At 31.0% G+C, this 14,124-nt stretch overlaps 1 protein-coding gene across 1 annotated transcript in view; it reads right to left on the reverse strand.

Annotated features, from left to right (window-relative positions):
* The window catches only part of LOC106686257 (dynein beta chain, ciliary), a gene marked incomplete in the record, with an annotated part of 143,984 nt that overhangs the window by 47,805 nt on the left and 82,055 nt on the right, over positions 1–14,124 (reverse strand). The window contains 15 exon segments of the mRNA XM_067045368.1: positions 1,336–1,524; positions 1,596–1,659; positions 2,118–2,336; positions 3,214–3,362; positions 4,689–4,816; positions 5,103–5,313; positions 5,875–6,099; positions 6,387–6,588; positions 7,144–7,247; positions 7,389–7,547; positions 9,805–9,939; positions 10,298–10,433; positions 12,152–12,330; positions 12,418–12,651; positions 13,470–13,611. Coding sequence (XP_066901469.1) covers positions 1,336–1,524; positions 1,596–1,659; positions 2,118–2,336; positions 3,214–3,362; positions 4,689–4,816; positions 5,103–5,313; positions 5,875–6,099; positions 6,387–6,588; positions 7,144–7,247; positions 7,389–7,547; positions 9,805–9,939; positions 10,298–10,433; positions 12,152–12,330; positions 12,418–12,651; positions 13,470–13,611 — 2,476 coding nt within the window.

Genomic DNA, 14,124 nt, shown 5'->3' on the forward strand with positions numbered 1-14,124 from the left:
CCAAACTGCTCCCCTCACAAAGCTACGTCCTGAAATCCTGGATGGCATCGACACAATGATTCGCAGAAGTGTTAAAGCCATTATAGGGCTCCCTGCGAACACCTCTACAGCGATGTTGTATGCTCCGAGGAGGTACAGAGGTCTAGGCTTGATCCGCTGCCAATGGGAGGCTCCCCTTCAACACTGGTCCATTCCTCAGCGGCTGTCAAATGTACCCGATGCTCTGTTCCAGTCCACTTTCGATTGTTCAGCCGAGATTGCTGAAAGTGCGGATAGATTGGGCATTGATCAGGGACACTGGAGAGTGAAAGCTCTACGACAGTCGCTACGTGAAAGTGCGTTCGAGGAATGGGCTAATTGCAGGTGGTAGGGCATTGGAGTACGCCATTTCAAAGAGACCCCGAAGGCCAAATAAGTTTATATACGATATACAAATACGGGCTCTGAATGGTCCAATGGCCTGAAATTGAATATAAATTATGCACCTCTACGTGGAGTCCCAGGTGTTAGTGGACAGGATAGAGAAGTTGGGTCCCTCTGTCGCAAATGCAACAGAGAGCCGGAAACACCAGCACATGTGCTGGGGAAATGCCCCAACAACTCCCTCCTCATAACACGCCGACATCATAGAGTGAAATACGAGTTAATGAAGCTCCTAAAAGAAAGAGATTTTGCCTGCTTTGACGAGGTCTACTGTGTAGATACAGATGGATCTACAAGATACGTGGATATAGTTGCTTTTCCTAAGAAGGGGAAGTCGGCAATCATTCTGGATCCCACCATGAGATATGAAAATAACGACCTTGACTAGGCAAATAAGGTAGATAGGGAAAAGAAGGAAATCTACAATAAATGTATTCCTTTCCTCTAGGAGAAGTTCCGTGATGGCTTCGGAGAACGAGACTTCAACGTGAGAGGCCTCTAGTTCGGAGCCTGTGGAATGATTCCCAGCACAACTAGGAGCTTGGGGTAGGAACATGGCTAGGAAGACAGGTATATATATATGTCCGATCACGGATTGATCAGTATGCTGTGTAATGTGGCAACCCGATGTATTTGGGCAGCATGAATGAATAAATTTCTTTCTCTTCTCTAGTAGTGAGGAGGAAACATCAGCCACTAATAAATAGTTGAAACAATTTTTTTTTTTTTTTTTTTACCACAACCCAGACCATCTCCTTCTAATCCTTTTTTTTATCATGATTAAAATTTATATTAATAATAATATAGCCATCCCATTCTTCTATAACTGTGGAGAGTTTCATATGCTATTAATAAACTGATAGGTTAATATTAAGATTTAAAAGAAAACAGATAGAAGACAAAAAAAATCACCTGAAGAGGTATGTCATAATCTAATTCAAACTTATGAACAAGATCTGACCATGGGCGGAATTTTTTTGTTTCCTGGTCCACAAAATAACTAAAAACTTGAGCTGTTCCTTTATAAACATCAGCAGGAAACTTGATCGTTTTGAATTCATTAACCCACCACTTAGTAAACTCATTTCTCCAATCGATTAACTAGAAAAATTAAGTAGTTAGTATATAAAGTAGTGACTTAAAACTATAAATAGAATTAATTAATATCTTACTTGATCCTGGAACATTGCAGAACCGAATGCCCATACCGTAGCAAATACAAAGTATGTTTCATACCTGAAACAATTTATACCAATAAAATTCGAACATATGCCATTTTAAAAAGTATTTTATTGACAAAATTATAATTTTTAAAACAAAATATTTTAAATTTCATTTCTAATACATTTTACATAATAATACTTAAACAAACAATTTTAATATGATGTATGAATGATGGCAGACCAAGATCAAAATATAATAATTGAACAAGAAAAGGCAAAAGGAACTCTATGGTAGAGATAAAAATGCAGTGCTAAAGCAGTTTTCAGGAGTAAATGCTGAATGGAAAGAGGAGCATCTTAAACCAATATAACATGTCTTATATTCTGTACATTATTTTCTAATTAAATTATTTTCTATATTAAAAAACAACTTTAGTATATAACTAACCAAGTCCTGTATATAAAATATCACAAATCAAAATATTTAAAAAAAAGAAAAGAAAAATGGGTTAAGGTTGAATCATTCCTTACCACTCTCGAGGACTATCAATAGAAACATTGGTTGGAACAAGTAAACATTCCAAAAGTGAGCATAACATGTGAATATGAGCTATTTCAGGTATTGGAGTTATCTTCTTGAATCTGACTTTAGTTATATCAAAAGTTGATGGGATATATTTATCAATTAAATATTGTAGCATAGTTCTCTCAGATTCATCTGAACGAGTATCCACCCAACTGGCTGCACATCTAAAATGTAATAATAATGTTTATTAATTACTTTTAATATGAGTATTAGTAATGTTTAATAATATAAATGTATTAGTACCAAAATTGAGTGGTAAAAATCAATACTTGATAGTCAATGCTAATATAATTACACATTAACTATTAAAAACATGTTTAATTAATACGAAGCTATGTTCTCTGAAACTAAAATCACCCATTGTGATTAAGTTAATGAATAATCATGATTGGTGGAATCATGATACACTAATATTTGAAAATCCAAAATCATCTATATAAAAAGGAAGAGAAATTAGTCAAATTGATTTATACAACTTTTTTCTGATCATACTTTCAAAAATTAAAAACAGGTCAATTAATAAAATAAATAAAATTATTAGAAAAAAAAATAAAGAAAAACAATATTTAAGGAGATGGTTAAAATTAATATTAAAAACACACCGTAAATTATTACACAATGGCTTATTACTTTATTATATCTGTAAATAACAAATAATAAAATATTTGGTACGTTTTTAGATTCTACATAAATGTTGAAATGTAAATCCTTGAAGGGGTATCATTTTTTTTTTTTTTTTGGTTACAATAATAAAAATAAAATTGAAAAATAAATCAAAACTGCACTGTAAGATTGCTATTTTAACTTTAATTTTTTTTCTTTTCTTTTTTTGTTGATAATATTTAGAGAAAGTGATACCTAAATACTGAGGATTTTTTTTTTTTTTTTTACATTTTATGAGAAAATTCACCTATAAAAATTGGTTCATGCAGGACAAGGATCAATGGGCTAAATGGTCTGCGGCAGTTGTAGGCTTACAAGAGAAAAAGAGGAGGGAAAATTCATGCTTAAAAATATCATTTTATATTGCCATCAACTTACGGAGTCCATCCCACTTCTATTGGATTGATAAAGAGAATACCAGCTCTAGACACAGTGGCTGGAGTAGCTGTCCGCAAGTTTGAGATTTCGAATAACAGTCTCATATATTTAGTAAGTGCTATACGTTCGTTACTTGCCAGGGTCAGCACCTATAAAATCAAAACCAAAATAAATTTTAAAAGTTTATTTAGAAATTTCCAAAATTAATTTATGAACTTAATACGAGATGATTATCTAAAGAGCAAATAGGAATAATATCAAGCTATGTTGCTTTGCATAAAGCATAGATTTTTTTCTGCTTGAAAAAAAAAATATTTCAATTTTACGAAATTATGAAATAAATTTATCAATTAATATTTTTTATGATTTGATTAGGATATGAGTTACCCTACTACTATTTTATTTATTTATTTTTTTTTACATGAATATGTTTATGAAGTTACTCCTGCAGTGTAGGTAATCCAAAAACCAGATAACAAAATTGGAGGATTCAATATGGCATTGCAGCTCCAAAGGTATTATTTACATCAGTAACCAAAGGATTTGTTATGCTAAGTGAGGAATGCAATGCATAGCACACAGGGAGAACTCTGCAATTTTTAGTTTGTTTCATAAACCCTTGTAATTTTGTGGGTAGTAAGTGAAGCTAAGTTGTTCATACAGCAACTCTTGTAACTTTTATTCAACAGCTGCCATAAAGATTTATCAATTGCTTAAAAATTTAGTTTGAAGTGGTTATAATTAGAATTCAAGTTAAAAATTACTAAAACTCATACTAGTTGCAAATCAAAGTTAAAATAGAAAAATTGTACAAGATTGGAAAAAACAACTGAACAGTAATCCAATGATACCCAAGAAAGCCCATAAATTGAGGCAGTTCAAGGAAGGAAAAAAAAGTGAAAGAGTGGGAACATGTCAATGATGGCATAAGCACATCTGGAGCCAAGGCAAAGGCAACCAACAATGGTATCATTTCTGCATCTATGGAACAGAACATTAACAATGAACATCTATTGCGGTATCAAGACCAATCACCCATATTTGTACTTTGAGACTTTAATTTGCCTTTTATTGAAACTACCTCTATAACACTTGGCAATAACAGTACTCATTTAATGCTCACCAGAGATCTGAATACACATTGTACACCCTTTATATTCTTATTTTCACACCACAAAACAATTATTAAAAATTGAATAATTGAATAATTTTTTCTGTTTCCCGAAACTGACCAATAAGGAAATTTTTTTATCATGAATGAAAAAAACGGATCTGAGGGATATCTTGCAACAGGAATGCTCATAGATATCAACTTATTTACATTAAACACACAGCTGTGTCCCTTAAACATTTTCTACTTAAACTGTCCATTTTTTAAGAGTATAAATATTAGTCTCAATGGCTTAAATTTTATTTATAAAAAAAATGCATTTTTCATCAGGAGTGAAATTGATGATCTTTCAAAAAATAAATACCTTATTATCATCCATAACAGTGTTGAGAGATTCAATCCACATTGGATCAATATCGCCATCCATAACCATCCATTTGGGGCCATTGCCGGTCATATTGGCCTGATCTCGAATCAGAACCGAAAAAAGACCTGGAATAAAAATAATGTTACACGTCATAAAATTTTATCATTCTTAAAATCATCAGTTTATTTTTAAATTACAATTAATTATATTAGCACACACCCAGTTGATCCATTTTTTATGTATGGAACCAACCAATTCATTGGCTATTTGCAATTTTATCGAGAATCCTAAAAGGGTATAAGGCAGCCATAAGAAAATGTATTTTATAGAGAACAATAGATTTTTATAGGTGTACTTCCATATAAAAAAAATAAGATAGAAATTGCAGATATTAACTAAATAATAACAAACCATCTTTCCATTCCCTGGTCTGCGGGTTGATGACCCCAAACAATTCATCATTAGTTACAGCCTTAGGTTCCAGATCATTGTAGTGTGGTTTCATTTTCATATTGGCATAAGTTCGATGGAGAGTTTTCCAAACCATTGATTTACCAGTTCCAGAGTTTCCTATTATGAAAACTGAGTGCCTCACATCAAACAGTTCTTGTAATTGAACCATCTGTAAATTATCAGCGGCTTCAATATTTAAAAAAGTGTAAATTGATTGTTAATTATCTTCAATTTAATTAATATATCATCATTAATTATCAGTTGATTAGATTTAAGTGAAAACTCATAATCGACTAATTATTTCTTCTCTGTCATTTACCAACATATACAGTAATTTTTGTGATTACTAGTTCATTAATAAATAGTTAGTTCTTGGTTTCTTTATCAATTAATAACTTGTAGTAATTTATTTATGATCATATTTTAATTAAATTAACACAAAATAAATTATAAAGTAAAAAAGCAGATACTTTCAGATATAACTTACAAACTCAGATCTGAGATCATATTGTATAATGAGGGTGATTTCTATATATTCAGTTATATTGTAAAAGTTCAATATGCTTTGTAGATTTTTTTTTTATAGATAAATAAATATAATGGAAATAAGTAATTTAACTATTTAATGAAAATTAACGCTATAATCAACACCTTCAAATTAGCAATTAAAAACTTAATTACTTTTTTAAAGTTAGAAGTTACAAAGAGTTAAAGTTACAAAATTGATTACCTTTAGAACAAAATTATCTTCTGGCTGGAGCTTCATGTCTATTGCACCTTGCTTACACTCTTTTTCAAACTCTAAATCTCTCTTCCTCGGTACATCAAGAGATGGAAATAGATCTCCAATGAGGCCCATAAAAATACTCCTGTCATCAGTAACGATTTTAGGAGTATTGAAGTCCCTCAAGGCTCTCATGAGAACCTGGTCCTCAGGTCTGAACGGATCAGCTCTCTAATATTGATAGGAAAATACTTAACATTCATATTGCCACATCAAATTTTCAATCTTTGATAAGTTTTTAAAGAAGTATTTTACCAAAATTAATATCACAGATATTGATACACATTTTTTATCAATTGAAGATGTTTAGGTATAATAAAATCAAACATCAAAAATATATATTACTAACAGATAGGTTTCGGTTTAAATAGAGTAATCATTTAGATCAATTACTTCTTTTCCAAGATAGGTTTGTTCCAAAAGTTATTAAGAAAGTATAATTCAATACGAATATATACCTTTAGCGAACCAGCAACAACAAGAACAGATTTGATAGCTCTTAAGCCCCAATCATAGTGATCCTGTTTTGATAGTAATTCTCTGCACAAACTGTATAGGGTAAGAAATTTCTTAGCTAGTGGTCTAGCCTCTTGAAAACCTTGAGCAATTAAGTTAATTTCACTGATAAGTTCGAAATCGGGAACAACCATAGCACAAGGCCTGTGGAAAAATATAATTTATATATCAGTACAAAAAATGATAAAATAAAATTGCAAATTAATGCTTTTATTAGACAAGAGACTTGCAATATCACTACATTATATACATATTTTTTCTCCTCTGCTTACCCCAAAGAAGGCTTATTAACATTAGGCATACCATACTACATGTAGTTTAATATAAATACATTTTACTTAAAATTCTCTCTTCGAAAGTAACTCTTTTAAAGGACAGATTATTGGTGGGTATATTCAAATATGAACTGTATATAATTGCAATACCTGAATAAAAGACATAATAGAGACATACACACTATTATTAGTAACATAAATAAAACAAAACAAACCTAAATACATAAATTTAACATAGAGAAAAGACTAACTGAATTTAACCACTCAATAAATTCTTTAACTATTTCTAATAATACTCTCATTTAAAATACTGGTTTATTTTTATTAGAAACAACAAATGTACGAAATAATTTTTCCCTGCTGGGTAAATTGATTGTTTTTTTATGAGAGGGAATGAAGAAGAAAAACTGAGGCTTAGTATTACCTGAAGAGAGCTTTTAAGTTTTCCGGTAGTTCGGCTCTTCCCGCATAACCTGGATTCATCGTGATGAACATACCAACAGTTGCAACAAGCCTGATGATGTCCCCCTGATAATATAATGTTACATTATATTTTATTATATTATGCATTAAACAGTGATTAATTACCATTAAATTAAATTAAAATTTCAGGTAAATTGACTACATTGAAAATGGGCAATTATTAATCAAGAGTAACATTCAACTCACCATAAAGTTAAATGTTGTTTTCTTTGATTTGATTGCGTCTAACACTGTTTTCACCTGAACAGCTACCACAGAAAGTACTTCCACAGATATCCTGTTGAACTCGTCAAAGCAGCCCCACGCTCCAGTTTGTGATAGCCCTTTATAATTATTTCCTAATGACTGAAACAAAATTTTGAATTATTTTTATACATATTAAGTTAAAATAAACATAACTAGAGATAATTGTAATAACATAACTTTGTTGTTGTTATTACGTGTTCTTTGCTGTAAATTGTTGCTTTTCCAGCATAATGCAAACCGATATAATGTCATAAGACAAAAAAAATTAGGTTTTTCAAGTTTGTTTTCAAAAATATCCAAAATTTTAAAAGATTTACAGATGTCATAATGGATTATGAAAACTAAAATATTTATTATGAAAAAATATTTATTCATAGAAGACTATATTTTGCTGTAGAAGGCTGTATATTCCCAACCTTAAAGAGGTTCATTTTAGATAATGTATTGCCTTTTTAGATCTTTATTGAACCAATATTATATATTATAAAAAGGCTACAAACATTTTTTTTATTAAATTTTCATGGGAACCAACTGATAATGAAAGTAAATCACCATTCCAGACATTACATTTTTCTCTATTTATGGGTACAGTGAAACCTGTTGATGAGGACCTCTCACTTTAAGGGGCACCTCTATTTGTAGGACATTAAATGTATGGCACTGCTGTATATAAAAACCATGTTTGTCAAACCTCTTTTCAGGCAACCTTCTAGATAGTGGATCCAAGCTATGAAAATTATCAATAATGTTTTTTATTTTAATGAATTGAGAAATTTTTTTTCTTAATCTACAAAAAAAAATTATTGGTAGATATAAACCTTGAAATCTCTATATAGCATAGGCAGAAAACAATAATATGAAAAATTGGCCACTGGAACAAATACATATAATATATTCGGGGACTAGAATTACCAAAGAAAACTTGATTGAAATCAGTGACCCCTTTACTATGTGAGTGTTTTTTTATAAACACATGTTGCTGGTAATATATCTATCGTATCTCTTGGTTTGTTTGATAGTTGAGATCTAGGTGCACTTCGGGATGTTATAAGTCCAACCATTTAAACTTCCAATGAATAAAATTTTGATCTATTGATTTTCTTTGTAGACAATAACAATTGTAATGACCAAAAACATTGTTTATTCAAGAGAATTACAATGAATTCAAATTGAATAAAACAGTAATTACAATGCAGCCCACACATGCATTAATTTAATTTACTTGAAAGAAAGAGGGTTTTATTGCAAAGAGATGGAACTATTTATACAGGCACATTTCCCAATCCACTATCCTGCAACCAAGGCAGTACTGTTTCCTCCACCAGGTTGATAAGAAAACAATACTAGCCTATAAGTTAAAAGTAATAGCCCTGGAAACTATAGCTCAAAAGTACCCCCCTCAGGAATGGCTTTATATTTATACAAATGGATTGGCTGAATCAACTGTTCGAAATGTTGGAGTAGGGGCTTACTGAAGAGATTTCCAATTCAGCATTGCAATAGCCAAGGAAGGTACAAACTTCAACGGTGAAATAGCAGCCATCCTCATCGCCTATAGAGCCCTGTCTAGTAGGCAACATCGGAATGTTGTTATCTTCACTGACTCTCAAATAGCTAACCTTGCTGTTACTAACATGCATGAAAGTCTATGAAGTACTGTTTTGGAATGCAAATCCCTCCTCCACGACCTGGCATTTCAAGGCACTAATGTGGTTCTGCAGTGGATTCCGAGCCATTGCGGAATTTCAGGAAATAAGGAGGCTGATAATGTAGCTAGGCAGAGGACAAATTTACCACAACCAGTCCATCCAAAATCTTATGACTCAATAAAAAGAATTATATGGACCACAATAAAGCACGAAACAAAATTAACTCCCATGGAAAAGGTGGAAGGGAAGAGATATGAGAGAAATGCTTTATTTGCCAATAATATGACCTAAATACATTGAGTTGTTATAACACACAGCGTATCCATCAATATATAACTGGACGTATATACACTACCATACATTAGCATTTTCCATTTATCAAACAATAATTATCAATAAACTTAAAGGCATATAGACAGAGCACTGGGTTTTGTTGTAAAATGAAAAACATCATTGATGTAGCCAAAAAAAATAACTTAAAAAATTCTGTTTGGTTCCTTATCACATAAGGAATCCAACATAATCCATACGCTGGACTGGTTCAATTTATGATGCCCCATCATAATAATAATATTTTCATAAATGTTTAATTTTAACTAAGTACAACAATTGATATCAAACTTTCAATCATGTCCATTTAATCTATATTCATTCTAAAATCTAGCAACAGCACCGGGTCTGCTAGTAATAAATAAAGCCTGAATTACCTGATAATCCATTTGTTCAGAGCAATTGAAAACATAAACCCTCATGCCAAGTGCTCTTCCTAAATCTTTGGTAGTTTCTGTTTTTCCAGTTCCAGCAGGACCAGCTGGAGCTCCTCCCATTACTAAATGGAGAGACTATAAAGGAAGAATATGCTATTACTAATATTTTTCATATATAATTGCCTTTCTAATACTAGTATTATAATAGTATCTAATAGTATTTCTGTAGTTATATTTTAATTATAATGATTATGTATACTGAGACTTTTCTGAATCAAGTGTTAATATTAATAAATTTTGACCCAACTTCTAGGGAATAGACTTATTGAGATAAAACTCATTGACTAGTTAGCATTAAAAAATATTGACTAGCATCTAGATCATAGAGTCTCTTTTTATATTTCTAAAGTGTATTTCATAATCAGAGGTATTAACAACGCACCACTGCAGAGATCACTAGTGATTAAAAATAATTAAATATAAGAATAGTTACCTGCGTCAGAGTAATGTAACATCTGTCAGTCAAAGGAGTAATAACCAATCGCCTTTCATTCCCAAGGTATTCATAGTCGTACCGGAACATTGCATCGCAAATATTTATCAGGCAGTCATTTACTTTAAGGTCCCATCTGGAAGAACATTGTTCAGTAAAAAAAAAAAATAAGGCTTGGGAATATAGAATACAATTTGTTATGGTGGTTAGTACCTTCATCATAATTTCAGCAGAAAATTAGTTAAGTAAACAAGTATAGTGTAATTAGACTAATAGAGTGTAGAAAATACACTCTGGAATATTTCAGCCAGGATTGTTCTGGATAACCCGAAATTCCAGAGTAGATATTATCATCAATAAATTAAAAAATCTTGGTGTTATTAACATTTATGAAAGAAATGAACAAAAACAACGGGCCGCCCATAGCTCAGTGGTTAAGACACAGTCTTACCAATTTGATGTCTATTGGCGGTGCCGGTTCAAATCCGGCCTGGGACGTTGACTTTTTTCATTGCGTGGCGGTCCAACAAAATGAAGAACTTCGACCCCCAACCATGGTTAGGCAGTATAGGACTCCAATGGGAGTCTTGGCCGGAAAAAAAAAAATAAAATAAAATAAATATTTACATTGGTCTTTAACAAATATCCAAGTGGAAAGTTTTCAACATTTAATTTCTTTTAATTATGTAATCAGTAAATTTTGTTTTTGAAATTCAAAGCAATATTATATGATTTGATATAAATGAATGAAATGAATTCAATATAAATATAATCTCTTTAATGCTATAAAAACATCAAATATTAAGAGAACTGAATAAGCAAGGTTCTACCTCAGGGTTATTTTAATCTAAACTATAAAATTAACAGATAATATTAGTGAAATTTATCAATTCTTATTCATTAAAAAATTAAAATCACTATTCATGAATTCTAAAGGCTCTCCCTCGAAAGATTATAACAGAACAATTTTTGCAGCATAAAAAGCTTCTTTGTGACTTAATTTGACTGGTGTTGCAAAAGTGAATCAGGCTTTCATTCTTAATAGTATCACCTGTGCTTGATATGTCGATGAATCAAAAGTGATAATTCCAAAACAAAAAACTCTTCATCAGAAAACCGTTCCGAAGAGCCATCTTGTCTATTATGAATACGGAGGCAATGGATGATAGACATTCGCAAAATTTTGTAAGAACAGCGTTTGCACAAATTTGTTGCTTCGCAATTCGCAGCTTTCCCCTCCCAATGGAGGAGAGGCATAGAGAAAAATTAGACCAAAAAAATAGCTTAGAGAAAAATTAGACTAAAAAAATAGCATAGAGAAAAATTAGACCAAAAAAATTGCATAGAGAAAAATTAGACCAAAAAAATAACATAGAGAAAATTTAGACCAAAAAATAGCATAGAAAAAAATTAGATAAAAAAAAATTTCAAGTGTACAGTAAAACTTGGAGGGGATAAACTAGTAGGTTTACTGAAGAACAAATACAGTAAAATCATAATATTATATATATATAGTTGGGCATATAATTAAAATATTAAGAAGATGGTCAGGGTGGCGGTCCAAAAGAACAAAATAGTTTTCAACTATTTATTGTTCGACGTTTCACCCCACTTTGCAGGGCTTCATCTGGGCTAAAAAGATACAAAAACAACTAAGAACATTACAATAATAAGATCCAAAAAGATAAATTAAGGTAGGATAAAATTATAATATTTACAATAATATAAAAAATTATAATATTTAAAATTATAATATTAAAATAAGGATAAAATTATAAAATGCTAAAATTATAATATTTACTTTTATAGAGACAAATTTTAAAAACCAATACCTCCAAAAATCCAATTCATTACCTATGCCTTAGTTGTGACTGCCATTGGAAAGCAAGACTGCTTTCAACTTTCATTACAATCAACTTTGCAACAATATCTCTTGAGTGTACATCTTGTGTACATATTGTCATGATCTCTTCTCTGTCATGCTCTGACAATTCTCCCAACAGCAGGTTAATAAGTACATTCAACTGATTGATCTACATTATTAAAAGTAAGCAATAATTAGGTATACCTATCATATCACCAAAAGAAATTTTATAAGAGAACAGTACTTTACAGATTACCTGTTTTTTTTGGTAATCTTTCATAGCATTTTCATAGCCTTCTCCAAGCTGGGCAAACGCTATAGTGACTTCAGTAACCCACCAAATTTGAGTCCCAAGCAGTGCATACTGAGCAGGATATTGAAACATCCATTCCTCCCTAGGTTTTTCATCATATGTTTTTATTGCCTCACTCATAATATCACGGCCAGTCATTCGCATACTATCAGTTACGTTATTCAACCACCTTTCTACCTATTTAAAGGAAACATTTTATTACTACACATACACACATTGAAGAATGCTTTTATCTTCTAAGTAACAACAGAATAACTATATATGAGGTCTTGAGGACCAGAGTGGACCAACCCCAATCAGTAGTGAATTTGAAAAAACCATTTAGAAGATTTTATAAATTTTGTTCAAACAGGTTTTTACTTTAAAAATTTTGGTAAAACATGTTTTTACATCAATTGTGAAAGTGAATCATTAGATTTCAATCAGCTGTTAACAGAGCCAGAGTTGACCAAGCCACTTAAAGCACTCTTCCACCGCCAACTTGAGATATATAAGACTATCTGTTAAACTGGCTAAATATTCTGAATAGTTTTGGAAATTAATAAAATTCTTCATAAAGAAAAAGGTGGTTTACATACTGTTAATATATAGAAATAAGAAATGAGGATACATGGTTTCTAATTGCTAAGAAAGTTGTCTCCCTCAAGCCCTGACTGTGACAGCAATAAAATGAACTTTATTCTTCAATATATAAACAATCATTATTCAACAGAGTTGAAAAAAACTTCAAACTTTTTATTTCAGTTAGTTATTGATCAACACCTTAAGGTTAATAAGAAGTCAAACGTAATTAAATTGATTACACATGAAATTTGATAGTATGTCTTAAATACCTGAAACAAGAGCAATGTTATGCCTATTTGCTATCCAAATTCAGCAAATATAAAGCAACAAAGGTTCAAATCATGTAAAAATTTTCCTTTTACCCAGCTATGATTATTTTAAGTCTTTTTCATTCTTTATATGTGTCATAGAAAGAAAAATAAGACATTTACCTGTCCATTACAATCACAGTACTTAGAGAAATTAACTCTTTCTCCATTCTTCTCTTCCATTGCAGTAGCTAATTTTGTTTTTTGACCACCCTCAACTTTAAATTGAAGTTTATCTATGGAATCATATAGTTTGGATAAATTTCTAAAAAAAAAAATTAATAATAATCAATTTTCAATAAATAAATGAAACTATATTTTTAAAAATACAACTGCAAACATATAGAACAAATCGAAGGGTGTTGATATGGTTCCTAATATTTATAAAAGAGACATCTAAATATCACCTTTAGCTGATATGACCATACTTAAATCTATTTCAGCAAGTACTTCCTTATAAAGTAATTAATTCAACTATTTATAATCTACTTTATTTAAATGTTTTGAAGATGAACATGGGGCTGGTGTAGATTAATGAATAGATCATAGGGTTGATTAGTAATGTAAAAGCCACAAAATCAACCAGACATGGGAAGTAAAAGACCAATACGGTAAAGACCAAAGATTGAAAAATATACTTATAAAAAGACTTTGGGAATGATTAAAAAACAAGGAAATTGGGTTTCATACAAACTGAAGCTGAGAGACCTTGAATGCCAATTTTGCATGTGTGAAATGCTGCTTGCCAGACATAACATAAAGAATTTTTTGCATCATA

This window comes from Halyomorpha halys, unplaced genomic scaffold (assembly GCF_000696795.3).
Source record: "Halyomorpha halys isolate HHAL.00 unplaced genomic scaffold, Hhal_1.1 Scaffold801.1, whole genome shotgun sequence".
Lineage (NCBI taxonomy): Eukaryota > Metazoa > Arthropoda > Insecta > Hemiptera > Pentatomidae > Halyomorpha > Halyomorpha halys.